The sequence below is a fragment of the Crocodylus siamensis genome, chromosome 13 (assembly GCF_052110815.1).
Source record: "Crocodylus siamensis isolate JL-2025a chromosome 13, ASM5211081v1, whole genome shotgun sequence".
Classification (NCBI taxonomy): Eukaryota; Metazoa; Chordata; order Crocodylia; family Crocodylidae; genus Crocodylus; species Crocodylus siamensis.
Genome location: NC_143407.1, coordinates 32,502,168 through 32,528,331, shown reverse-complemented (window position 1 = coordinate 32,528,331; position 26,164 = coordinate 32,502,168). Strand labels below are relative to the sequence as shown.

Below are 26,164 nucleotides of genomic sequence, written 5' to 3'. Positions count from 1 at the left end.
ACACAGCTCCACCCCATCAATGCACCGCTCAAATAGGAAAGCAAGCAGAGATGATTTTCTCGGTATAAACAGCTGGATTTGCATGTAGCCTGTGAAACGTGGGTACGGCTCAGTGGTTTGGGAGCTTGTCTTGCTTTGCCTGGGTGGGCAGAAGCACCGATACAGCTACGTTTTCACCGTTGTAGATGTGTATGCTGGAACAGTGATCCTTTAGTCTGGAAATTATTAGATGTTGCAAAGGCCCACTGTTTCCTTGGGTCTACCCCAGGCTTCCTTGCTGATATATCCACCTGTTATTGGACTCTTCCTTCTTTACAACACGGTAGTAAAAATGCTGCAGTGTCGCAGGAGGTTGCATCAGCCTTCAGGCAGCCTCTTTGAAGCTCTCCTCTCCTGGGTTTACTTTGCAGGTGATGAAACACCCAGTATAACCTAGCAGAGGTACCAACCACAGAGAGCTCTGGGCTCGCTAAATCTGCTAGGAGCAGGTAAAAATGGAAACCGCAACAGCTTTGCTTAATATGCTTTTATAAACGTCAGCTGAAGAGCAATCAGGACTTGTAGTAGAGATGAGATCTTTTATTAGACCAACAAGATTTCTGCAGAAATTCTTAGGTCAGCTCACAGAGGCAGTGAGGGCTAAGGATGTGGTCATCATGGGGGACCTGAACTTCCCAGACATCTGCTGGGAGGAGCAGTCAGCCAAGTCTGATCGCTCACGTCGGTTCTTAGCCAGAGTGCAGGACCTCCATCTAACCCAGGAGGTGCACAGCCCCACCAGGGGAGACACCTTGTTGGACCTGGTGCTGGCCATGGGTGATGACCTGGTGAGGGGGCTGCGGGTGATGGGCCACCTGGGAGACAGTGATCATCGCTTGCTGGAATTCACCATCCAGCGTAAGGTGGCAAAGGGCTGCAGCAAGGCAACAGCCCTAGACTTTAGGAGGGCTGACTTCAGCAAGCTAAGGAGGATCGTTGGGGAAGTGCTGAGGACCCAGAGGGGAAGGGAATCAGATGTCGAAGGTGAGTGGTTGCTCCTTAAGGAGACGATCCTCCATGCCCAAAGGGAGGTAATCCCAACAAGGGTCAAAGGGAGCAGGAGGGCACATAAACCCCCATGGCTCACTAAGAGCATCCGGGAATGTCTCCTTGCTAAAAGGGAGGCATATACCCAATGGAGAGATGGGGTCATCACCAAGAAGGACTATGTTACAGTCGCCCGAGGATGTAGGGGGGCAGTCAGGAGGGCCAAGGCAGAGATGGAGATAGGACTAGCTTCCCGGATTAAGGACAATAAGAAGTCCTTCTTCAAATACATAGGGGGTAAAAAGAGGGTCCCGGGTAATGTGGGGCCCCTGCAGGACACGATGGGCAACTTAGTCATCACGCCAGATGACAAAGCTAACATATTTAACGATTTCTTTGCCTCTGTCTTCCTAAGTAGGGACCAGTTCAGCCACCTCCCTGCTGGGCCCCCCTCGGGCCCCGAGAGAGACACGCCTGGGCCAGGGGTTAGCGAGGAGTTAGTTAGGGTACTTCTGGAGAGGCTGGACGTGTTCAAGTCCGCTGGTCCGGACGATCTTCACCCTAGGGTTCTACAGGAACTGGCCGAGGTCATTGCGGGACCCCTGGCGCGGCTCTACGAGCACTCGTGGTGCTCTGGTGAGGTGCCGGAGGACTGGAAGAGGGCCAATGTGGTCCCTATCTTCAAAAAGGGAAAAAAAGAGGACCCGGGAAATTACAGGCCAGTTAGTCTTACCTCAATCCCGGGTAAGCTCTTTGAAAAAATTATCCTGGCACACATCCAGGAGGGCCTTGCGGGGGAATGCATGCTCAGGGGCAACCAACATGGGTTCATCAGTGGCAGGTCTTGTCAGACCAACCTGGTGGCCTTTTACGATCAGGTCACCAAATCATTAGACGCAGGGGTTGCTGTGGATGTAGTCTTTCTGGACTTCCGGAAGGCTTTCGACACTGTCTCTCACCCTGTCCTCATCAAAAAGCTGGGAGACTGTGGTGTCGATGCCCACACGGTCAAATGGGTCGCCAACTGGTTAGAGGGCCGCACCCAGAGGGTGGTAGTGGATGGGTTCTTCTCGACCTGGAAGGATGTGGGCAGTGGGGTTCCGCAGGGCTCGGTCCTCGGGCCTGCACTGTTCAACATCTTCATCAGTGACTTGGATGAGGGGGTAGAAAGCACCCTGTTCAAGTTTGCTGATGACACTAAGATGTGGGGGGATGTGGGTGCACTAGAAGGGTGCAATAGGCTACAAGCTGACCTTGACAGGTTGCAACGGTGGGCGGATGAGAATAGGATGGGGTTTAACACTGATAAGTGCAAGGTGTTGCACATGGGGAGGAAGAACCGGCACCACACTTACAGGTTGGGGAACTCCCCTCTTGCCAGCACGGAGACGGAAGAGGATCTTGGAGTCGTCATTGACTCCACGATGAACATGGGCCGGCAGTGTGGGGAGGCAGTCAAGAAGGCCAACCGTACCCTGTCATGCATCCACAGATGCATCTCGAGCAGGTCCAGGGAGGTGATCCTCCCCCTCTATGCGGCGCTGGTCAGGCCGCAGCTGGAGTACTGCGTCCAGGTCTGGGCGCCACACTTCAAGAGGGACGTGGACGATATGGAAAGAGTTCAGAGGAGGCCACTCGTATGATCAAGGGCAGCAGGGCAGGCCTTATGAGGAGAGGCTACGGGACCTGAACCTGTTTAGCCTCCACAAGAGAAGGCTAAGGGGGGACCTTGTGGCCTGCTACAAACTGGTCAGGGGGGATCAGCAGGTATTGGGGGAGTCCCTGTTCCCCCGTGCGCTGCCAGGAGTGACCAGGAATAACGGTCACAAACTGGCGGAGGGTAAGTTTAGATTAGATATTAGGAGGCGCTACTTCACAGTCAGGGTGGCTAGGGCCTGGAACCAGCTTCCAGGGGAAGTGGTGCAGGCTCCTAGCCTGGGGATTTTTAAAAGGAAGTTAGATGAGCACCTTGCCGGGGTCATCTGACCCCGGTGCTCTTTCCTGCCAAGGCAGGGGGTCGGACTAGATGATCTACCTAGGTCCCTTCCGACTCTAGCTACTATGAAACTATGAAAAGATGTCTTTAATTGCAAGCTTCCAGGCACAACGTCCCTCATCAGGCATTGGAGAAACGATGAAGAGCAAGGTGTTTTTATCCGGTGCTCTCAGCTTGCTCTGCCTCTTTAGCTCAACAAATTATCTCCAACTTGGCAGTGTTTCTGCCAGCATATTTGCAAAGTACCTGTTGTTACTGCCAAGGCAGTGTGCATCCTCTTTGAAGGGAAAATTGTACATGGGGACTGCGTATCAATTAGCAGAGAACCAGTAAATATTGCCACCGCCCGGCAGGTCTGGGAAATGGGACCAGGACTGCTCAGTCCCAGTTAACTTCTGAGTCTTGCCGTGTGACCTATGGCAAATCACTTAACTTCTGCGTGCTCAGGTTCACCCATCTGTGAAACGGTTATTAAAATACTTCAGAGGGTTGTTGGGAAACTCAATTAATGTTCACCCTTTGCTGGGAAAGCCCTGCTGAAAGAGGCCCCAGAATACAAGTGTTGTTAATGCTCTGATATTTTCTCTCGGTGCATTTCTGAGAATCGCGTTCTTTCCTTCCCAGTGTACAGCAGATGAGCGAATGCTGTGGATAGTCTTGTTAATAAACCCAACTCATCATATCCCTGAACTGGGTCACCTTTTGCTTGGTATGTTGGTCAGTAATGCACAGGGAGGTGGTGTGTTACTTATTGGGCTTAATGGAGCCCATTCTGCCATAAATGCGCGCGCAACTCGACTGACCTTAGTAGGGGGGTGGCAGGAGGGTGAAGGAGGGTTTTGTTCCTCAGCATTTTACGGTGGATCCGTTGTCATTGTTGGCGATCCCTCGCGGTCGAGGATGGTCACTCCCGTGGGTCAAGTAAGGGTTGTAGACGAGGTGACCCACTCCTGTGGGTCAAGTAAGGGTCGTAGACGAGTCTTAATGGCTAAGAAAGCCAATCTTAGAGCCACAGATTCTCTGGCAAGTGCCATGGGTGGTGGTTAAAGGGAGTATTGGACCACAGATTTCTCAGTCTTGTTTCTTTTTTTCCGTTTCTGTCATTTTTTTACCTCCGTGGCGAGATGGTTTCCCCTGGAGCCCTGCCCTGGGCTAGTTTTTCCCGATTTGTGACATCCAGGCCACATTTCTTAATGTTCACCTTGAGGGTGTCCTTGAAGCATTTCCTCTGGCCCCTGCGTGTCCTCTGTCCTTGCCTGAGTTGGGAGCACAGCAGTTGTTTTGGCATCTGTACATCAGACATGGGCACGCCGTGCCCTGTCCACCGCAACTGCGGATCAGTAAAATGTTGATAAATACGAGAGAGGAATGCCAGTCTCTCGGCTGCAGCAGTGTCAAATTTTGCTGCGCTGAGATGGCACGGCCCCAGAGTCCGTTTCAAATGCCCGTAGGGCCATTTGCAGTACAGCGGGCGCTAGTCCGATGGTCTGATCAGATCTACTCCGTTGCAAAGCAATCTTGAAAACTGTCCCTGGAGCGTAGCTGGGAAGGTGATACCGAAGTGCTGGATTCATTTTCAAGTGCAAACATCTAGAGCTCTTGGTTCAGAGATGATACCTTTTTTCAGACCAACTGAGAAATTGCAAAAAAAAATAAATAAATTTTTCTGCAAACTTTTGGGCTCACACGCCCTTCGGCAAGCTCAGGGAAAATTTAAAGATGGTACAGAGTCCCCATATGTAGGAAATAAACTTCATTTCTGCACAGGGGAAGCTGAAGCTGGAAATCTGCCCCTTTGGGTCCACGAGAGTGTCCTTGTGAGGTGCTCGTTTTGTTGTGCAGATCAAGCCGAATGGGTATCAGATGGCAGGCGGGGAGGTGTCGAAACTTTTCTTGTTGTTCAGCAATGAAGTTTATAATCCAAAATTGGCTACAATTCGGCACCTTCCATGTTTCAGGGATGTATTGGGTAGCCGTGTTGGTCTGAGACCAAAAGAAATGCCAAATGGCCTGATAAGCATTCTGTAAAAAAAAAAAAAAATAAAATAATAATAAAAAATTCCTTTCTGGGGGAACACTAGTGTGTTAGGGAGGTCCCATTAGCATTGTGTTTGCATCAACTTCTGTATTCAAGAAAATGTTTAGACTGTTCTTATTTCCTGTTCCAGAAAGCATGGCTCTGTGCTGCAAATGGTGAGGAGGTTGCTACTGATGTGGCATCGATGCAGCAGAGAATGGAGAGGGACAGAGAGATGCTAGGACCACCAAATGGACAGAGAGCCGTGGGCAACATGACTCTTCCAGTTGTAGGTTTGGTACACGGCAATGATCTCTTCAGTCTAGGGGAGTCTCCAGGTGCCTGGGGGCACACGGGCACTGCAGGAGATCTCTGTCAAATGTGAGCTAACACTGCAGTCTTCACCACTTCTCTTTGTGTAAAGTTGCTGTAGCACTTCCCCAGGCCCCAGCCAGGGTCTTTTGGTTTGATTGCATTTTGTTTCCTACATCACTCCCCAGGACGAGAGGTAGAAGCACAGCGATTCCTCTGCCATCTGTCTGGCGGCACCGCTCGGTTGCTGTTCCCGGAAATGCCGTCTCTTCCTGGTACAGGACAGTGCTGTCTCCAGCAGTGCTCTTCAGCTGATGGGAAGGCATTATTCCCAGAGCTGCCACTTTCTTTCTGGCGCGTGATGTTCGGCAGCCAGAAGAGAGTTGCTGGATTAATACTTGCATGGTGGTAGGGGACACGCACGTGGTTACTAGGATGATCAGCAGAACGGAGGGCCTGTCCCCTTATCTGAAAGAGCTTGGCTTATTTAGCCCTGCCAAAGGAAGGGGGAGAGGGGATAGAGTTGCCGTCTATAAATATGTCAGCAAGATAAACCTCCAGGAGGGAGCAGAGCGACTTCGACTTAAAGGGCCACGTTGGCACAAGAACAAATGGATATGGGCTGGCAGGGAGAAGAAGGTTTTGTGCTATCAAAGCAGGGTGAAGCCATGGATCAGCAGAGGCACTAGCTGGGGCCAGAGGAAGCTCAGTAAGTTTATGGAAAGGATGCTATGGCACAATTGCCTGCAGCAGCTGAGGACCGGGCTCTGACTTGGGAGGTCCCTTCCAGGCCTTAAATCCTAGATGAATGCATCTCTGTGAAAGCAGAGGAGCCGGGCACTGGCTTCGGGCGAGACGTGCCGTTCTAGACGAACGCAGGCGTCTTCCCTTTCTAATCCAGCATCGTGCTATCAAGCATCTCGCTACAGGCGTGGCTGCATTCCCCGGGAAAGAGCGACTCCTCCACCTCAATATGAGCCGTTGCTTGTGAAATGTTGGGTGCCTCTGGGGTGAAAAGTGAGATGGGCATGTTCGATTTGATTGCTGGTGATCGTTGCCATGATGCCTCATTTGTACGGCTGCCAACAAAGTAGGTATCTCGGGAGTGGCCCAGTGGAAAGACAGGTACCAGTAATTGGCAGTGCTCCTGTGTTTTAATGAGCAGAGCTGAACTGAATACATGGGAAGTGATTAGCCTTGCACTTGTAAGAGTGCCAGAGCCTACTAATGCGATTGTGCATATGATCTGCACCTGTTCATGGGAGGGGTAGGGCAGGCGGAAGTAATTGGGGTGAGCTCGCGATGTTGCATTTGTCGCACCCCTGAAGCCGTACACAGACATCAGCTGCCACGCCAGGGATGGTTGGGCCCACCCGTATCATTATTATCATCTCGTACAACTCCACGGTTGAGGCAAGCGTGGTAACTGTTTAAACCCTAATGAATTCAAACGAGCAGCCCACGCTCTAATTACTTATTCTTGTCAACAGAAGTCTCATAGGGTCAGCTTATCGAGAGATAACGTTTGGAGACGGACCAACTGTGTTGCTGTGTTTCGGGGTTGAAAACACAACCGTCCCCACGTTCGGTGCTATTGAAACATGGAACCGGGGGCTGCTCGAGCTCGCAGTGTCACTGCCGCCTTGTCCTGCGACTAGCAGATTACACATGCTGCACAGCTCCAAGCCTCGGCTTAACTGAAATAAAGCAGCCCTTTTCTACAGTGAAAAAGCAATTACTCGGTATGTACGTGGGTTGGGGGAGGGAGCTGGGTTTGTGTAGGGCTCCATTTAATTCCTGCAGCAGAACATAAAATACTGGGGGGGGGTCTTGGAAATACTTTTTCTTTCTGCTGATGGGAGTGGATTTGCCTTGCAATGCACATTGGTTGTAAAAATGAATTTTACAGGCAAGTGTCAACCAGACCCCCAAAGTTCGAGGGATGTCTAACAAGTCTTTACAGGAGTTGCGCAGAGCGAGAAGAAACTTACGTGTGGGAATAAAGCCGACCCCCTTGAAAAAGCCCTGAGTGGCGCTGAGTGCATTTTCTTAGCATGATAGGACATAGGATCCTGTGAACAGGTTTTCCAGAGGAGAGCTGGCGTCAGACAGGAGAGATGAGCACGAGCATGAATGAACGAACTCCCAGAATTCAGTGCAAAACACATTCGCATTTCTTAGATTTCCTTAACTTCTGTATGTCCGGATTCAATGCATGTGCACGTGTGTGTGTGTGTGTGTGTGTGTGTGTGTGTGTGTGTGTGTGTGTGAGTGTTTGCATATGTATAAGAGGCTGTTAATTCAGTTGTTAAACACTGTGTAATATAGATTGGGCATTTACTGGGACCTCATTATACCAGCACTTCCCAGCACCCTTCTGGGGTAAGGTTGTGCTTTCAAGCCCTCAAATATTCCAGCAACAGGACCACCTAAATAGAGGGGTAAAGCTCTAGTCTTGTGGGAGCTGGCCACCTCCACCTATACTCTCTTTTCGGTAAAAAGAAGACCTGATGCCTCGCAAGGACCAGCGTACCAAGTAAATATGTGCTTTGGCACTGTCTTTAGAAGTTTTTTCCCTTCATCCCAGCTCAGAGGTGTTGAAAAACCTCCCATATAAGTGCAAATAATGATCGCGACTGTCTCCAGAGCCTCCCATAGGAAATATGAAGTTGCTGTGCTTATATATGAACACTTAGGGTTGATTTTTGTGCTCGGCTTCAGGACATCATCCCAGTCCCTCCCTTCAGCGGTCCCTCGGTGCCAGCTGCGGGTGGGAAGACCAGCGATGCCTGGCGAGCGTGCGAGAGTGACTTCTGCCTTGGAGTGACACGAGCGATTGAATAAAATCAGCCGCGTTGCATCATTATCCTTAGCCACGCTCCTGACCTCGGCCTGAACTAGATCTCATGCACTTGCTAGTACAGTACAGCTGCTGGGTGTCAAAACCAGGGAGGGCTCAGGGAAGGAGAGTAGCTTTTTATCCTGTGACTTCAGAGAGATGCTTTCCCCACCTCTCGCTCCCAGGAAGTTGAAACGACTCCTTAGCAGAAGCTTTGTTAAAATGCCAGTCTGCCAACTTTCCTCTGGCAAAGATTGTCCCCCTCCAGGCATGAACTGTGCTTGCTGTATAAATGTTGGGGAGTGTAATATCGCGCTGTGCTTTCTGACCATTAGCTTGGGAATGGAGGGTGCTCTCCATTTGCATGGTAATGAACCATTCTCTTCCAAGGGGTGTCAAAAACAATTGAATTAGCTAATGAGATTTTGTATGAACCATCTGCTGGTCACCTTCCTTTTCCTTTGACTGAGTGAAGGGCTGTGATGAGTAATGGACCTGTTTCCCAAGGAGATCGGCCTTTCTGCCTTCCCTCTCCAGGAGACGCTTTCCATAGAGTCATGGCACGGGTTCTCAGTGTAGGAAGGGGCTCCAGAGAGTTGGGGATAGGAGCAGCCAGTTCTGATGGGCCCTGAATCCAGCGTGATGACAAAAAAATGAGATTTGGCTTTTTCTTTAAAAAAACAAACAAACAAAAAAACCCCCCAAATTGCTTTTTCATGTTTGCCTTCTTTGTGTGTTGCCCGCTTAAGTCTTGCAGGATCATGCTTTAAAGTGGCTTTCTGCAAACAAAAAGGTGAGAAATGGAACAAAATGTATGCAATAGTGCAGGAGCTGGGGGTAGAAGAAGGGAGATTGGCAATGCCCAGGGCCTGCGGGAAGCAGACACCTTCAGATCTCCTCTCTTTTGGCCTTTTGCTGAAAGCTTTCACTTCTGGAGTCCTGTGATTTTCATGGGAATAGGACAGTCTCTTTCTGAAAGCGAGGGGAAGTAATGGAAAACAAAGGGAGCCGTGAGCCACCATGGCTTAGAGCTGAGAGACTGACTCTCCCAGACATGTGCACGCTAAGTGTGGCCCATTTGTAACCTTGGCTCTTGATGAACGGTCCTGAACCCGCTCTGCAGATGCTCTGCGCCGTCTCTGTTAAGTCTCGCGTGACTTGGATCTGACCTGTTGGGTGGATGGGGCAAATTGCCAACTGGGGCTCCCCCTTGGGAAGGGGAGAAAGAAAGGATGAGGACGACTGGCTCCTGGCCCCTGCCTTCCCCTCCTCCCGGGGTCCTCCAGGGCACAAGCTCTGGTGCCCAGACACGGACCCGCGCTTGGCCTGTGGTGTCTGGGTGAACGTTGCCCGTCTTCTTCCACTTACCAGCAGGAAACGCTGGAGTCTCGTCTCGGTGAAACAGGGAGTAGCTGCGGTTATGCTGAGGTTCATGATGGGACGAATGTGTTGTTGGAAGAAGCAGGCCTTTGGACTTTGCTGACTTGGCTATAGTGACAGCAGCTCTGTAATGCAGGCAAGTCCTCAGAAAGGTTAAGTGACTTGCCCATGGGCAAAAACGTCTGGGCAGAGTCCACTAGTGGAGACGCGGCACGGGGCAGCACACCTCTCGCACAACAGTAGCCAAGCTGGCAGAAGGTCTTTCCTCCCACCGGAGCTGTGTCTAGAGCATGGGTTTTGCTGGCAGACTTCAGTAGTCCAGGGGTGCAATCTTAGTTGCATTGGCTAAACTTTGTAACGCAAGACCTGATCTCAGCCTCGCTTTCTCCTCCAGGAATGGGTATACAGACAAATCGTTGTTCTGAGCAAGTCCGGGGTTGTTGGATGATGCAGTGCATCGAAGCACAGAGTTTGTTGCGGTGGGACTAAATACATCCCTGAAGTCACACCAGTGACTCTGGCGTAAGTTTAGCCCTAACTGGGGTCTGTTCAGGTTGCTGGGCTTTGCCGATTGAGTTGAATTTTATGGTGAAATGCTCACAGGTCTCCAAGAAGGTCTGCAGCAGTGTAGGGGAAGTGCTGCTGTGGAGGGGATGGGGGAAAGGGGTGCTGAGTTTTCTTTCGAGCCCTGTCGCACTGTGGGTGCGAGCGGAGGCACAGCCCTCCCCGCCTGCTCTGCTGTCCTGGCGTGCTCCATTTCTTCCTCAAGCAGGCTAGTTATGTCTCGCCACCTCTGCCCTTTCTGCCTTGCAGATGTAAAAACCCACCCAAAGCTGGAGAGAGGGTGCAAATGAGCTGCCACGCTTCCCTGCCACTTCAGACAGCCTGCGGGGCCAAGAGAGGTGCTCTTGCACTGCATTACTGGAGCGCTTGTTTGTCTGCACATAGCGGCACTCTTGTCGATGGGAACAGCCCAAGGAGAACGGTTGGGGCCTTGGTGAGCCCGGCGAGGGGTCTTTATCAGCACTTTTTTCTGACACTCCCATAATTGAATGCAATCTGCTCTTAGATTTATATTTCTCCATTATGTACTCATGCATCTAGCAGAAAGCTGTGATGTGTCCCTTCCCCCCCCGCCCCTCCCCTCTTCCTCGCTCAGCAATGTTAACACTCTGGCAGTTTTTATCGGTAAAGCATGATTTGCCCACGCTCTTCTCGGAGTCAGCTGAACAAGTTGGATACAGCGACCTGCAGTCCAAGATCCATACAACCAGCTGGGATATCCTTGCAGGAGGGTGGGAGTGGGGGTTAAAACATGTGCCGCTCTCTTTGCCACTGCCCGTTTGTGACCCGAGCTGTCTGTTTTGTTCCCATGTCTGGAAACTTGGGAGAGGAGCATGTGAAGTTGTTTCGAGGTGCCAGAGTGCCACGGACATTCACACGGTTGTGTGCGTCAGTGCAAGAGTGGAGGAAGGTACACAATCAAAGCTAGTTTTGAGTTGTGCAAGAGCAAGAAACATCTCTGCCTCCCCCCCCGCCATTATACAGTGACCAGACAACCGCTGGATAAGCGTTTCTAACCTAATTTTACAGATGGGGAGCCTGAAGCAAAGATGAGCGAAGGTTGCCCTTAGCAAAGAGACTCGTTTGATTGATTGGCAACTGGGTGTCCAAATCCCATAGGCAGATATTAAAATCTCTGCTGAAGTGACTTGCCCCGAGTGGGACAGGACTTGAGAGTTTTGCCCAGCGATGGCTCCCAGACCCGATAACAGCATCGTGCCTTATGCTTTCCATGAACTAGAACATTTTCTGTATATCCTAAATGTCCACTTTCTGCCTCCGAATGTTTCCAGCGCAGCTGTAACTCTCCATCCTGCTTACAGTTCATTACCCGCCAGCTGTTTTGGGAGTGTTTTTCTTGAGCGAGGAATTAGGCAAGATCCCTCTTCTTGCCTTTTTTGGGAAATCCACATACCCTTTGCTTTTCTCCAACTCCTACAGCGTCTCACGGTCTTTTCGCAATCATTTACAGTATTAGTAGCACAGCAAATTCCTCTGCTCCTTCACAAGCAAAATAAAGAGGAATGATTACAAAGAGGACGTGAGGAATACTGATCAGTAAAGGTAAAGGTCTCCTCCGTTCTGGAGAGGGATATTTGTGATCTTAAATTAACGCAGGCCTTTAAAGTGCTTTGAGGTTTGCTGATAAAAGGCCCTGTCGAGAGCAAGGGGCTAATAAAGGCAGGTTGGGTTAATGGATTGGAAGTACTTTCGAGCCAAATTTGTCATTACTGTTGCTCGCATCTGCGTGTGCATCTCAACTGGAGGCACAGATCTGTGCGTAAGAAGTATTAGGCATTTCTGTACTCTGCCTACCTGAACTGGGTTTCTCAGCAGACTTCTCACAGGCTGCACGCTATCGTCTTGTGCTTCCTGATTTTGGCAATGTCTGAACACTGCACTCCCTCCATGTTGTTTAAACCCAGATGTGCTGTGGAGTTTGGCTGGCATATAACGTGTTGTACGCATCCATGATTTTTCTCATCTTCCGACCAGAAGCTTTCAATTATTCAGTGTGTTACTGGGCTCAGTCACGCTATATGCCATGGACTGTAATTTAGATGAGCTGTCTCAGACTTTCATGTCATGTTGACTAACACCTTCTTCAGAAAAGGATCATTTGCATCAGAACAAGCTGATTTTGTTCTCTGCTGATGTGGAGCCTGATTCATAGGAGTGCTGAATGCCCCACTCCGGTCCAGGGAAGCTCTGCTCACGCCCCCAGTGCTTGTCACATATAAAGTGATATTCCAGGATGCCTCTGGGCTCTTCCCAGCGGGTGCAATTCAGATAATTGTGCACAAGCCGCGGCTTTCAGTTAAGAGGGAACAAAAAGGAAAGTCTCTAACCTTCATGGCTTCAGAGAAAAGCGCATTAGCAAGATCCCTAAAGGCTCAAACACAAGGCGGCAAAATCATTCACATACTTAACTTTCTTTTAAACATCTCATGATTTTTTTTTTACCCTGATCTCATGACTTATTTTCATATGGCCCAGCTCATCCTTTTGGACTGTATGAGGCTAGCAGGTGAGGCTGCGTCACATGGCTGATTTCTCAGTCTCCCCAAACCTTCTTTTCATCCCTAAGCACTGTAACTTTATAGTGCTATAAAAAGGGCTCTAAATTACAGCGCTGTAAAATGTGCATGGAGCACTTTTGCATGCACCCTTAGAGTTTAAATTCACTGGTACAAGATGGCTCACAGCAATGGTTAATTAAGGCTTAACACACCTGGGAGCAATCTCTTCCTAAGCATTTTACTATGCCGCAGATTTCCCTCATTGTCCAAAAAGCAGACTGATACGGGAGCAAGGGAGATGTCTTGTTCTTTCTTGACATGCACGTCTAAGGACTTATATTTTCATCTGGTCCCCAGGGTGAGTGCGACTGAAAACCGAGGAGTCCTCATAAACTGGTGGAGGATCAGATCGACGGCCCGTGGAGGTCGGTCATCTGGAGCGCTGTCTTTTCCCAGGGCTTTGCAACGCGACTGCACAGACAACCCTGGAGTCACCGGTGGGGGCTGGAATAAAGGAGGAGGAGTCATTTGCTCATGGGATGTGCATCCCTTAGTTGGCTTTATGCTGCTGCGGGGCGAGGTGTCGGCATAGTCCCTGCTGCAGAATTTACCGTTCCGCCTTGCCTGTGGCCACGGGAATCGGCTGCACGCAGTGATGCGGGGGCTTGGTGGCACTTGTGGCTGCAGGACAGGAGAGGGGGGGTGTGAGAGGACCCACATACCTAGTGCTAACACCTGGCTGACCAGTGTCTTCCCCTGCAGCTGCAACTCTGATCGCAGTGGCACGGCTTCTCGCTGTGGATGCTGGATCTCTGGCACTGTGGGTGGTGTCCGCTGCGGCCAGAGCAGGGGATATGGCCTGCCAGCACATTTGAGTCTGACACCCCTGCTGTAGGCAGCCAACTAAAAAAAGACAGTTTTCCACAGAATTTTTGGAAACTTGAGGTCTGACTTGGGCAGCTGTATTTTTGCTTTTGCAAAGCCGTTTTCTATAACAAGCAGGCATGTTCCTGAACAGTCCTCCTGCATCTGATGTGGTAGAGAGAAGAGCACGTGCAATTCCCAAACTCCCGTAGACTCTGACCACAGAGGTCACTGCCTGTTTTGTCCCCTAGTCAGAGCCTGCTGAGTTGCTAAGAAGTGCTTTACGCTAATTCGGATCCTCTCCCTGAAGTGGGTTTCGGGGAACGTCCGAGGATTATCTTTTTTTCCTCCTAGTGTGCCAGCTGGGTGCTGGGCTGCAGCGTGAATAGATGGGATACCATCAGCTTAGCAGGTGGGAGCCCTGTGCTGCGATTCATTATGACAGGGCTCCAGGGATCAAAGTGTTTGTAGCCATCTGTGTAGTTCCTCCATCGTAATTCATATCCTGGCTTTTATTTCTGAGTATTCAGTGTTTTTGGAAACATCTGTTTTAGGTAATACACCCCGTCACACACACACACCCGATCAGTATATTAGATTTTCTGGACTCCGTTCAGCCTCCTTTTAGCGATTGTCTCCATTTTCGGTCGCAAAGCAGGACAGGCCTCGTAAGTGCTACGTGTTCGACGGCTTGGCAACCAAACGTGCAGATCTGGGTTCAGCCTACAGTTACGTGACAATGGGGAGGAAACACGGTGAAGTGAATAACGGAAGGAAATGGAAGGCAAGAGAGCTGGGTCTCATTCCTGGCTCTACACAAGGTCCCACCTTGAGTCTGTAGCAGGTCTTTTGCCTCCATGGCCCCCAGGTACGAGACACGGAGGAGACTTGTCTCATAAAAAGTCCTCTGGGATTGCCAGATAGAAGGGGCTGCAAAGTGCAAGGGATGTATTGGAAATTTTGAGCAATCCTATAAGATACTCAGCGATGTCAACTGCCATATGATGTTAGCATTAGCATCGGCGCCTTCCCTCCTGCAGTGGGATATCCATGGGTTTCCGAGTCATCCCCTGTGGTTCCAGCTGCAGGATCTGAGCTTTGATTTGGAGACTCAGCCCCCTGGTTCAGGAGAGCTCAGGGCTGCCAAGGTAAGGGGAGGTTATCCAGAAAGCAGATCCAACCCAGGACTCTCCTGGCTGAAGCAGCGGTGCATTTTCGCAGCCAACGCCAGCAGCGTTTCACAGGGGTTGTCCAATGCGCCGGCTTTCCTGGGGATAGAGGGAAAGCTAAGTGAAAAACCGGATGGAACGGGAGGAAGGAAAAATCCCAGCGTGGTAAATCGAAAGGACGGGGGAGGTATTTCGGGGGGAGCATGCACCTCGTACACATCCCAGCTGGCTTTCTTGGGGGCAACCATAGGTGCATTTCCGTGCAGAAAAGCTATATTTTTAGTGAGGGCATTGCCCTGCGTGTGTGTGTGTGTGTGTGTGTGTGTAATAAAATAGGCAGGGGTGAACACAGTTGTGCCCCCAGTGCTGTAATGCACGTCATTGATAAAGATAGTACAGATCGCTGTGGAGGAAATACAAGCAAGGTCAGGACACCCATAAATGCTCGCTAAAGAGGGCATTCGCACGAAGCTGTAATGGAGCAGGGCTCCGTTTGGAGAAGGGAAAGGGACTTTGGACAGAAGGGCAATGCAAAATGATTCCCGCTCTTGATTTTGTTGGGCTTAGTACAGGTCTCTGGAGGAGACCCAGGTGCCCAGGAAATACCTGGATCCCTTTGCAGCCTGCTAGATTATTCAGAATAACTCAAGGTGTAAAAGGCTGCAGCTTTATTGCGAACATGAATGGGTTAGCATAAGGAACATCACTTTCATGCATAATATATCCGCTCAAACAGGGAACAGTTCTGCATGGGTAACTTTAGGAGAAGATTGCTCTGCCTGATGGTTTTGGATCCAATTGTGTGATGTTTCATTAAGAAATTCCCCTGACATTTTTCTTTTAAAATAATGCGTTTTGTTTGGGGGGGTAGGGGGGTTGTGTTTAATTGAATGCAATTTTAGGGACTATTGTTTTGCAAGGCTCCACCTGCCACTTGGAAAAGCCCTTGAAAATGATATTATGGATCAAATTTGTCCCCGAGGTAACTCTCTTTAATCAATGGAGTTAATCCAGGAATGAGTTTGGCCCTGTGTCTCCAGATGAGAAGCAGTAGCTATATAATCTGTTTATGGTTTTAACTTGAATGTTAATCTTGGATTTGGTGGCTTTTCCCAAGGGCTGATTTGCTGTGCTGCAAAGCATTTAGCTCCGTCCCTGACAATTGTCAGAGTTGGTTTCGCTTCCCCCTTCTTTCTTCCTTTCTTCTTTTTTCATTTAAAGAGATATCTAACCATTTGAGAGCAATAATGCTATAATTGGAGTTTTTGAGCAGTTGAGTTCAGACTCACTCTGCCCTTTTATATCATGATTGCTTGGATCAGGTGCTGGTTGAGGCAGGGCCCCTCATTTGTTTTGGCTTTCACCGGGAAAATGGGCTTCTAGTTCATAATGGGTTGGCAGGTGCTACCACAATTCAGATGCTGAAGAGCATGTTTCTGACCAAAGCCTAGGAAACTTGGAGCCCTCGTTATGGCTTCCAGGTGTTCTTGCAATGGGAATACAATAAGGGATCAGCTTCTCGGTTTGCTCCTGGAAGGATGCTTTTAGAAACTCTTTCCTCCCATCACTCAGTATTTCCTACTGTCGCCTCTTCCAGTGCAGCACTGGCCTCCGCTCTTTGTAGCTGTAATTCTCGTGAATCTCTACTGAAGACCATACTATTCTCGTGAATAGACTACGGTCTTCAGGAAACAAGCACGATGACTTGAAACCCAGCAGGAAAAGGGAGGAAGGCGACATGTCATCCAAATGCCGGTGACACTGGTCCTTTTTTATTTCCGGTTCTGAATGACCGCAGCGAGTTGCGGTCTCTTGACGGCAAATCCAGGCGAATACATTGGATTCGCATATCTGAGGCAGGTTTCAAATCACCTTCTGAAGCTCCCTCTGCAGATAATGGTGCTCATTTCCATAAGTGCCTTATAAATAGGGCCACTTAGTCACTGTAAAATGTTAATACACCTGCGAACTTAGAGAAATGCAAACGCGACTGGGGCTCTGCTTTTCCCTAGCCTAGCAAGGGGAGAGTATGCGTGGCTCCACGCTATTCAGGTACCAGGTATATTTCTTTGCTTAATGAGGTGTTTGCAAAGTTTTGGCAGAACCAGCTGCCTTTCCAGCATCATTTCACTCCTGCTTGGTACCTTAGATCACCCCCTTATGTTCCCCATTTAACGAAGCTAGGATAAAACGTGGCATTCGTTTAGATACAGTGCTCTCTCCTTCGTTAGATTTGATGACAGACCCAACAGGTAATTAACAGCTAATCGGACTCAGCCAACTTTAGAGATTTGACACTGCTCTGTGTCCATGCTCTTGGCTGAGCCGGAGATGATGTGCCCGATGTGAATGAACCCTGTGCACTGTCGAGATGGAGGGTTAAAATTAAGCCACTTTTTAAGAGTGTTTGGAGCTGCTTCCCTTTCCCAGGGTTTAAGTCTCAGCCCAGCAGGTTTTGAATGGGGAGTTTGATGAAAACGTTTATAAACTGGTTATTGAAACGTGCCGTTTGCTGAGCTAGCCACGCACCCATGCGCCATAATGGTTCCCAGATGGTTTTTGGATCTACTTCAAGGATCAGCTATTTCAGGGAAGTCCAAGGTTTTTCCACAAAAAATAAAAATAAAAAAAATAGAAATCGGTGCTTTAGACCAAAGGATGCCTTTACAGGCCAAAACGCCCTTCTGTTTGGCTCAGAGGGGCCCAGCTGGCTCTTCATGAGACTGTCCAACACGTGTCTCTCTCTTTCCTGTTCCCAGGTTCAATGATGCTGCCGTGTTGCTGAAGGCCTTTCCTTCGCGGGCGCCGGCGTGGGACTGCTGTGAGCCTGGCCTCTCTGTGGTTGCGCGGCTCTTCTGCTGAGGCCTCCTGCATGCCCCTCCATTGCACGCTGGATCGCTGGGCGGTGGTTTTAAAGGATGCCCACGTAATTTCTGGACGCCGAAGCCGGCGGGCGGTGCTGCATTCCCTGCCGCCGTTGCTGCCACCACCTCCTCTGCTGGGATCGGTCATCTCCTATTCTTTGCGTTGTCTCTCGAGTAGTTTTCAAAGGGTCAAACATTTTCCAAAAACAGCTCTCCAAAATGACAAGCCTGTTCCGGAGGAGCAGCAGCAATGGCAGCTCGAGGAACAGCTCTTCTGCTCAGGAGCTCAATAACAGCCGGCCCAGCCGGCAGGTGCGGCGGCTGGAGTTCAACCAAGCCATGGAGGACTTCAAGACGATGTTCCCCAACATGGATTACGACATCATTGAATGTGTCCTGAGGGCCAACAACGGGGCCGTGGACGCCACCATCGACCAGCTCTTGCAGATGAACTTGGACGGCGGTGGCTATGATGACAGCTCGGACTCCGATGACAGTATCCCCCCCGAGGTAACGTCCATTACCCGTCCCATCCCCTTGCCCTTAGTCGCTGTTAATTGGCATCCAGAAAAGAGATGGGAGTTTTACCTGGTGTCTATAGGAAGGGGCTGTGCGGTCGGAGTCTGGGCTTCTGCATTGATGTTTTCCTGGGTGATTTTTAGGGGGCCTTCTCATGCCTTAATTTCCTTATCTGCAAAATTGCTTGTAATAATGCACAGAAAAGGGGGAGGAAGGGAGGGCAAACTTCAATACCTAATACTTTAAAGCGCTTTGAGATCCTTAGAAATTGTCATCGGGCTCAAATTCAGCTGAGTGTTGAGCCCTGTAATGGCAAGAAACGGCACCATAGCCAGACCCGGCCTCGGGGCAGGAGTTAACTGTGTTGTAGGCACTGAAGTCAGAAGAAGCAGGTCCCCTGAGTATGGAAGAGCTTTTTATCCTTAGTTTTCAGAGCAGTTTTACTAACCGGCCTTGACTTTGCTCCAGTGCTTCCCTTCCCCTCCATCAGATACGACACTCATCCTCCTTCCAGCAAAGATTGTAGCTGTTCTCCAGTCTTGACGTGCGTGATGAACGTAGGAATGAAACTGCAAGGACCCGAAATGGAGAATGGGTCAAATAGCTTCCTGCTGACATTTCCTGTGGAAATAATGTAGTGAACGGCACAGCTCGTACCCACTGACCCAGAAAGAGACGGGGAGGGTGAAATGAGGCTGAATCTAAAGGTTATGAGAGGGCCGAAGCTTGCTCTTATTGCACATGTCCAGCCCCCAGGTATGTTAATGCAACTTGTATGCTGTACCTGTGAGTCACGGTGTATTATGAGCCACGTTCTAGTCCACCTTAGCGCCTAAGGAGCCTGAGGTACCTACATATAATCCTCGTCCACCCTCCTCCAATCCCTGAAAAACCCTCACGTGCCTACTTTTGTGACACGCCAGGCTTTCGCAAAGGAGGGGCTTTTGCCACGCCGTCACAACTGGATGCCCGGGACATGTGGCATCCCGGTCTTATTGCGTGCTTCCCTGGGACGTGAGCTGGGTCATGCTGGCTTCCCCATTGAAAACCGTTGCCGACTCCTGGCTTAGGAGGTTGATTAGGATCTGGTCCTATGTACCTTTCTCTGTCTGATCCACGGAGAAGGCAAATCATCAGCAACCGTCTAGCTCTCAACCGTGAATGAGGAGCTTCTCATTGTCAGCCGTGGAGCTCCCTCTTTCAGTCTCTGGTGGCAGGCAAAATGATGGCCCTTTGCATTTGCAGCTCAAGGGTAGCCTTTCTGAGATCCCAGTGCTAGGGCATAGCAAACCACGCCTCGTCTGCTGTTGAGAGAGAGAGACTGACTGCAGCATCTTCCTTTGCAAATAAAAACAGGACAAAATGCAATTCTGTCTCCCAGCAAGCATTTTCTTTAACCTCCGGGTGGAAAACGGCGACAGAATGGAACAAGAAAGAGGCTGGAAGGAGTGTACCTTTGCTGCGTGTCATGTAACCAGGTTGCTTGGATCTCTGGTTTGCAACAGGGGAGAAGAGATGCGCGGGACATGGGGAATAATGAAAGAATTGCAGTCTGGCCCAAGAGGTTTGTTGAAGAAAACAGCCAATAAATACAGGCACAAGCAGGCTTCCACGTAGCTCTGGTTCCAGCTTTGTCTACTTTGTTTACCAGGAAACCTGCTCTGTCAGGAACTATGCAGAATACAGAGCCATCTCGTGGCTTAATGGTATAATGGCAGATAAACGTATGGCGCAGCAGGGTGGGAAGCTGCCGAGTCTCTGTGGATTAGAACCAAAATACCAGAGGGGAAACCTTGCGTGCAGCGTTCACTCACTGGATTGCAAACTTGTTTTGCAAGCAAATAATTTTTTTTCTTAATTCTTTCGGAATTGCAAAATGCAAAGGCACGAGGTTGAACGTTTCCCTCGCTACTCGCAAAGGAGCTATTTTTAGGCTGCTCTTTTTTGACGGGGAAACGAGTCAATCGATGCCGTTTTTTTTTGTTTTTTTTTGGCCTTTTGTTTCATAAGCACAAAAAATGGGAAAGAAAAGACCTGACGAGAGGGATGGGGAGTCTCCAAAATGAGTATGGGAATAAAGCCGACAAGAGCCGTCTGTACATCACGCTTAGCGAAGTAGGTGGCTGGAAAACCGCTTCAGATTACAAGAGGCTCTTAAACTATTTATGGATTTAAAACATCCTGGCAAGATGAGAGTTTCTAGGGAGAGAGTCACAGCTTCTAGTGTCAAGGCAGTGGGATCTCGCAGGTGCGGGGGCCTGACCTCTTCTAATGGGATCATGTAGACGGAGGGTGCCGTGTTTTGAGCATCTGGGGCCAAAATCCTGGGAGCAGAGACTCCTGCATGACCTTGGCCATTGGGCCTCTTTACCTACTCACGGGGAACCTTTGGGCAGGTTAATATATTAGTATTTGTGAAGCACTTTAAGATCCTCTGAGGCACAGTGCTGGAAAAGTGTGAATTGTGGATGGTGGTGGATAGGTCCGTTAGTGATTGATGAAACATGGTAACGAGAGGTGGAGCCTCATTATTGGGAACTCCTAGGCCAGTGATGCTCAACCCCTGGTGCACATCTGGCCTGTGGAGCCGTGTCACCCAGCTGATGGGTCTGGAAATTTGGTGGTGAGACAGCAGCATTAATTGCCGGTCTCCTGCTGCCAAGTCATGGACCCATGGGAAGCCCCACGTTGGCGCACTAGATCGTGCCACCACGTGCTGGGGTTGGGCTGGCACGTGGAGTTGGGCCGGCCGTACCCACAGCTCGACCCTGCCCGTGGGATCTGGCCTGCGGACCGGTCCCCCAACATTTACCTGGTCCCCAGGGCTAGAAGGTAGATCACCACTGTCCTGGGCTGCTGAGTGCTGGGAGCTGTGTGGGGTGCAGATCAAGGGACAGATTGGTCTGGACAGGCTCTGCAAGCCCCCCTTGGTAGCCATCAAATGTCTAACAATTGAAAGCCTGGAAGAAAGACTGAAAGCAGGAACGGGAGTGCAGATCAGCGCTTTAAAACCTCGGGTTTTGAGGGGGAGACACCGAGCAGAGAATAACAGCTAGTGCCCCTGCCTCTTGGATGTATCCGAGAGCCCGTGGACGCCACCCGCGAAATCCTGGAGACGTGCAGAGATGAGCGAAAGGAAGGCAGCACCACAGTCCCACCCCCATGAGAGCTTTTCTTCCTAGTCTGGAAGATGGATCGCTTGGCCAGGGCTAGGAAGAGGTTGAAACTGGGCTAGACGGACCTGTGGTCTGATTCGGTCTGGCATCACTTATGTTCTTATGACTACTTACTTTCTGGACCTCCCCCTCCTATGTGTCCCAGTGCTACACATCCGTGTGACAGTGCCTGTGGCTCTGTGACTAAGGCTGTGGTTGAATATGTTGGTCACAGCTTCATAGTTTCTAGGGTCGGAAACTATGGTCACGAAAAGGAAGTTGTGCTGCTCCTGTTCCTATGCTTAGTCAGTGTAGTCCAGCTGTGAGCAGCTGAGTATGTCCTGAAAGAGAAGCATCGGCCACGAGCATCAGAGGTGGAGGATCCATGTGCCTTCCCCCACCTCCCCCCCGCCAAACCATTTGTTCATGTGAGCCCAGCTCATTGTTTAAAACCAATATTTCCCCAGGGGAGCGAGGTATTGGCAGTCGCCCAGCTGCGGTGCTTATTAGGAAACACCCGAACTTTAGCAGCCAGTAGCTCAGGTGAATAGGTCTCTTGACCATGAGTGCACGGCTCTGGCAGCGCTTGTATGCAGCGTGTGACCTCAGCAGCTTCTGTGGAAATGCTCTGCAAAGTGTTTGTTCTCCGCGTGGAGTTGGCAGCGCCGAGTTACTCTCCACAAGCGGTTGTCAAGTGCGTGCGAGGTCGGCCAGGTATGCGGTGCTCTGGGATCAGTCGCATGGGAGGCCAGCCGGTCAAAAAATGCAGGAAGTTCAGGGAGAGGTGACGGCTGGACGAGAGCAGGCAGGCAAACACCTCGAGCATGTGGCTGGTGCAAGTGTGAAGCCTGAGGGGTTTGTTTTAAACAGCACTTGAGGCCCAATCTGAAGCCCCCACTGACCCCCGCATGCCCTTCCTGAGGTCTGCACGTGGAGGACGTGGTAGCAAAGCGACCTGAAGTACTGTAGCTGCCTGGGGCATCTCATAATTACTAATGTCCGGCTAGACATGCAGAGAGCCAAGATCGAATTTGAAGACCGTCACCCAAAGTGTCGCCTTTTGGAGGAGACTGAGAAGTGGGTCCTCACCCAGTCTTGACCGTTCCCAACGCTTCATCCAGGTCCTCTCCCGGGGGTAGGTGGCCCAGCCAGGTTCTCCATCTGAGAGTTGGTTCAGCGCCCCACAGCAGTCTGCACAGCTCAAGACTGTCCCAAGAGCCAGGTCTAGGTAAAGGGAGTGCTTGTGTTTGGAGGGAGCATGCCTGCCTCCACACCAAGTGGGGTGTGAAGTGCAGGCCTCCCTCAGCTGCTGATGAAAGGCTGTAAGGAGAGGGAAACTGAGGCAGTACCTGGGGGAGGGCAGCTCACCTGAGGCCATACCTGCGCCTGGTGCCAGCAGGCCAGGAGCACTCTTCCACAGAAGTCAGTAGGAGCTGAATAGCAGGGAAGGGAGCTCCAGTTACACTAGTTGCACACCCATGTTTGTTCTGCAGAGGTTTTGCGTCTGCCCTTTTCTCCCCAGGGAGCACAGATGAGGTAGCTGCGTTCAGCTAGCAATTTTCCCCCCAGGTAGTCTGACTTTGTCTCTGAAAACCGCAGGTTTCCTAACCAGCAATTTATGACAAGATCTCCTAGAGCCCCAGCACCAGGACTGGCAGCCCCCAGATTAGCTGGCTTTAAAAAAAAAAAATTAAAAAAAAAAAAGGTGTGATGGGTCCAATTCTGGTTTCACAGTGGTTTGCCCCCCACGGCTTCACACGAGTTACCCCTGCCTTCTGTCCCAATGCACAAGCAGGGTGTGCGGCTGGGCTTTCGCGGCATGTCTTGCCTTTTCCAGGGTGTCTTCTGCCAACTCCCCGCCAGTCTTTCATTTCTTCTTTCTCCCTTTGCACAGATTTTGGAGCGGACTCTGGAACCAGACAGTTCGGATGAAGAGCCCCCTCCCGTGTACTCGCCCCCTGCCTACGACGTGCACGTGTTTGACCGGCAGTATCCCCAAGCTCCTCCCACCCCCCCTCCCAGGTAAGCACCACCGAGCTGAGCCCGCTTGCCATTAGCCCGTTGTCTTGTAGGAAATGAAGCGTCAGGAGGGGAATGCCTGTGCTACTGTGACGAAGAGCCTCTGGCATTGGGGTGCAGCCTGCCGTGCTGGGAGGAGCGAGGTTTTTCCCTCTGTGCACACTTCCTTTTTGCAGGCTGGGACGTCTGAGCGTGCCTGGGAGATCCAGGCGGCGCAGATGGGTGCAGAGGCATCGGGACACTTGAGGAGGGCCGGGCTGTGCTTGCTGGCATGTGGCTGAGGATGAAATCTTGTTGGATTGAACCATGGGGTCAGGGATCCCAGTCCAAGGAAGTGGAGCGAAGCTGGCTGGGTGGCAGGCTGGTTTCCCTTGGGACTTGCTGTGCACGCGGTTGTCTGAGAGATGTACAAAGTACTGGTCCTGGGAGTTTCTTCCGGCTTCCCTAACTTCACCTCTCAGTAGGGATGTGCAAGCGAGCCAAAATTTGGAGCTTGCGTTCAAATCTGAGCACATGAAGCAGGAGTGGCCTGGGTATGAGTTCACCAGACGCAAAATGGGAGCTTGGATGAGCAGCACACCACTGCAATACGAGTTTCACCCCTGCCTTCAGTCCTGATGTAGTCTTTTCCCAGAAGAGGCCATAGCACACCTGTAGTATGATCCAGATGAAACCCTGGTGTGAGCGGAGGGGAGCCGCCTTCCGTGCTCTCGCCATGGGGCTTTGACCTGAAACTGAGTGTTATTGAAAGGCAAATGGACCAGGCCCATTGCAAGGCTGCACAAATGCTGTTTGACTGCACAGGGGCTGGCTTCTCGCAGGATCATCTGGTGGGAGCTAATTGGGGCTGGGTGAGAAGGAGCCGGAGGAGATGAATGAAGTTCACAGCTGGATGGAAGTGTCTACAGGGGCTTCAGAAACTGAACAGCTGAAAAGCCGAGAAAGTAATTCCTGGACCGAGAGGAATGTCAAAAATTAGCCAGCGGAGATGGGGGAGCTTTGACTTCATCTGAAAAAACACCAGGTGGCCTCTCTCTAAGTGAGCCGATGGCTATCCATCTTGTAAAACTCTGACTTCAGCCTTTTGTTGTCTGTAGCCATAAACGCGAGCATGATGGAGATGGCGGTTACTCCATTAGCCCACGTGCTCTTGCATGTAGAGGGCCTACTGCATTTTTGGGGGCAACTTAGAAAACTGAACCGTGGAACAGATGTGCTTCTTACGAGCTGTCTGGGAGGTGCGATTCAGCTGCAATACGTGCCCGCTCGCGAGTTGGTGGAACGGGTCACCACGGCCAAAAGCTCACGTGGCTTCTCCTTTGGCTCGGCTGGGGGACACCTGGAGTAGTTGGGGCAGGGGACCCACGTTGTGTCCCTTGTTCCACGGCCTCAACAGCACATGTCATCCTTGTGAAGTCCCATCTGGATTTGCTGCGTCTGCCTAGATGCATATAAAATTGAAAGGCCAAAGGGGCCAGGAGCTCACCTCCTGTGCACCAAAATTCCCTATATTATCCCTGTCACATGGAAACACACGTCCCAGTTGCAACAGAGTCTGTTGATGCCCAGTTGGCCTCATCAGTCATCTTTGGGCCCACGGATAAAGCAATTGTGGAAGACAACCGTCCTCAGCTGTGAGGGATTGCTGAGGATTGCCTCTGCAGTGAGCCCTGGAGCGTAGTGAATAAAAGTGTCACTTCCAGAGAGGCATCCAGTCTGGATTTTAAAGACCTCAAGAGATGGAGAGCCCGCTACCTCCTGTGGTAGCATGTCCCCAAATGGTTACCTGCTGGAAAAATGCGTGCTTGTTCTCTGGTTTCATCTACCGGCTGTAGGATCTTGTTCTGCCTTTCTCTACCAGATTAGAGCCCCTTAGCACTTAAACTGCGTTCACAGGGAGAAAATATCACGCCTGCTTTTTTGCATTTGTTAGTGTATTTTCCATCTCTCCTTTCTATGATCCCGAGAGTAGCAAGGTGCTTATTACAGCCCCACATGAAAAGCCTGGTTTCCTCCTAAAACCTTGGACAAAAGGTACAGTGGAGTAGCAACGGGTATGTACGACAGATCAGATCCTCTGCAGTAAGTCTCTTCTGTAACTGTGTGCACTGGGGTTTGGGCTGAGATGCTGTCCAGCGACTTGAGGACAGCTGAGGCCCAAAGGCTGCTCTTACGATGCACGAAGTGGAGCGGATTCAGCTCAGCTTTCATTTTAGAGGCATGGGCCACAGAGACACGGGCTGTGGAGCTGGGTTTATCCGCAGTCACCCTGGGCTGACCTCGTCTGAGTCGACTCCATAAGAGCAGCTGGAGCAGGCGGTCGCTCTGGGGAGCGTGGTGGGAGGTTAGTAGATGTGGTTCGCTAGTCCAGCCTCGTGCACGGGTGGAGCCTTTCAACGAGCACAAGCACCCTTTGATCCTGGTGTGGCTGTCCTCTGGGCTGTGTCGGGCACCCCCCGGCACTCGGCGAAGCGGGGACAGCCAGCGTGCCGCAAAGGGACGTTCGAAAGCAGCCGGCGCCAGGGAAGAGGCTTTTATTTGTTTTCTTCCCGGAGCGTAAGTGATAATGAAGACGCTGACATTCACACGCAGTCATCATCACCTCCTGCCGCCTTCGCCGACTTTGACGCTTCGCTGACAGCTCTGGAAATAAAATCCGCACGCGGGCGCGCACACACATGCGATCAGAGGTGGCGATAAGGCCTCTTCACATGGATATGAAATCTGCCGGCGCAGAGATTTCCTCTCACCTTCTTCCTCAGCCCCACTGCCAGCTCTATGTCTTCTTTCAAGCAGCCACATTTGCTCCCCGCCAGCTTCCTCCCCGATGGATGCAAATCAGGTCTGCGCTGCCTTTCTTCCTTCCAAAAATGCCTAGGAACCTGATAACGAGAGCATCCAGATGCCTCTCTGCGTCCTAC

The 26,164-nt window shown here is 50.8% G+C and overlaps 1 protein-coding gene across 10 annotated transcripts in view; it reads left to right on the top strand.

The window, feature by feature from the left end:
* CUEDC1 (CUE domain containing 1) overlaps nucleotides 1-26,164 on the top strand; it is an 88,452-nt gene that overhangs the window by 50,233 nt on the left and 12,055 nt on the right. For 9 of the 10 annotated variants that reach the window (XM_090025446.1, XM_090025440.1, XM_090025441.1 and 6 more), the window contains 2 exons: nucleotides 17,446-18,060; nucleotides 23,119-23,246. In XM_090025446.1, the coding sequence (XP_089881572.1) occupies nucleotides 17,770-18,060; nucleotides 23,119-23,246 (419 nt within the window). In that variant the 5' untranslated portion in view covers nucleotides 17,446-17,769. Of the gene's footprint in view, nucleotides 1-6,841; nucleotides 7,094-17,445; nucleotides 18,061-23,118; nucleotides 23,247-26,164 lie in introns of all 10 variants that reach the window. The other variant, XM_090025443.1, reaches the window with a different exon arrangement.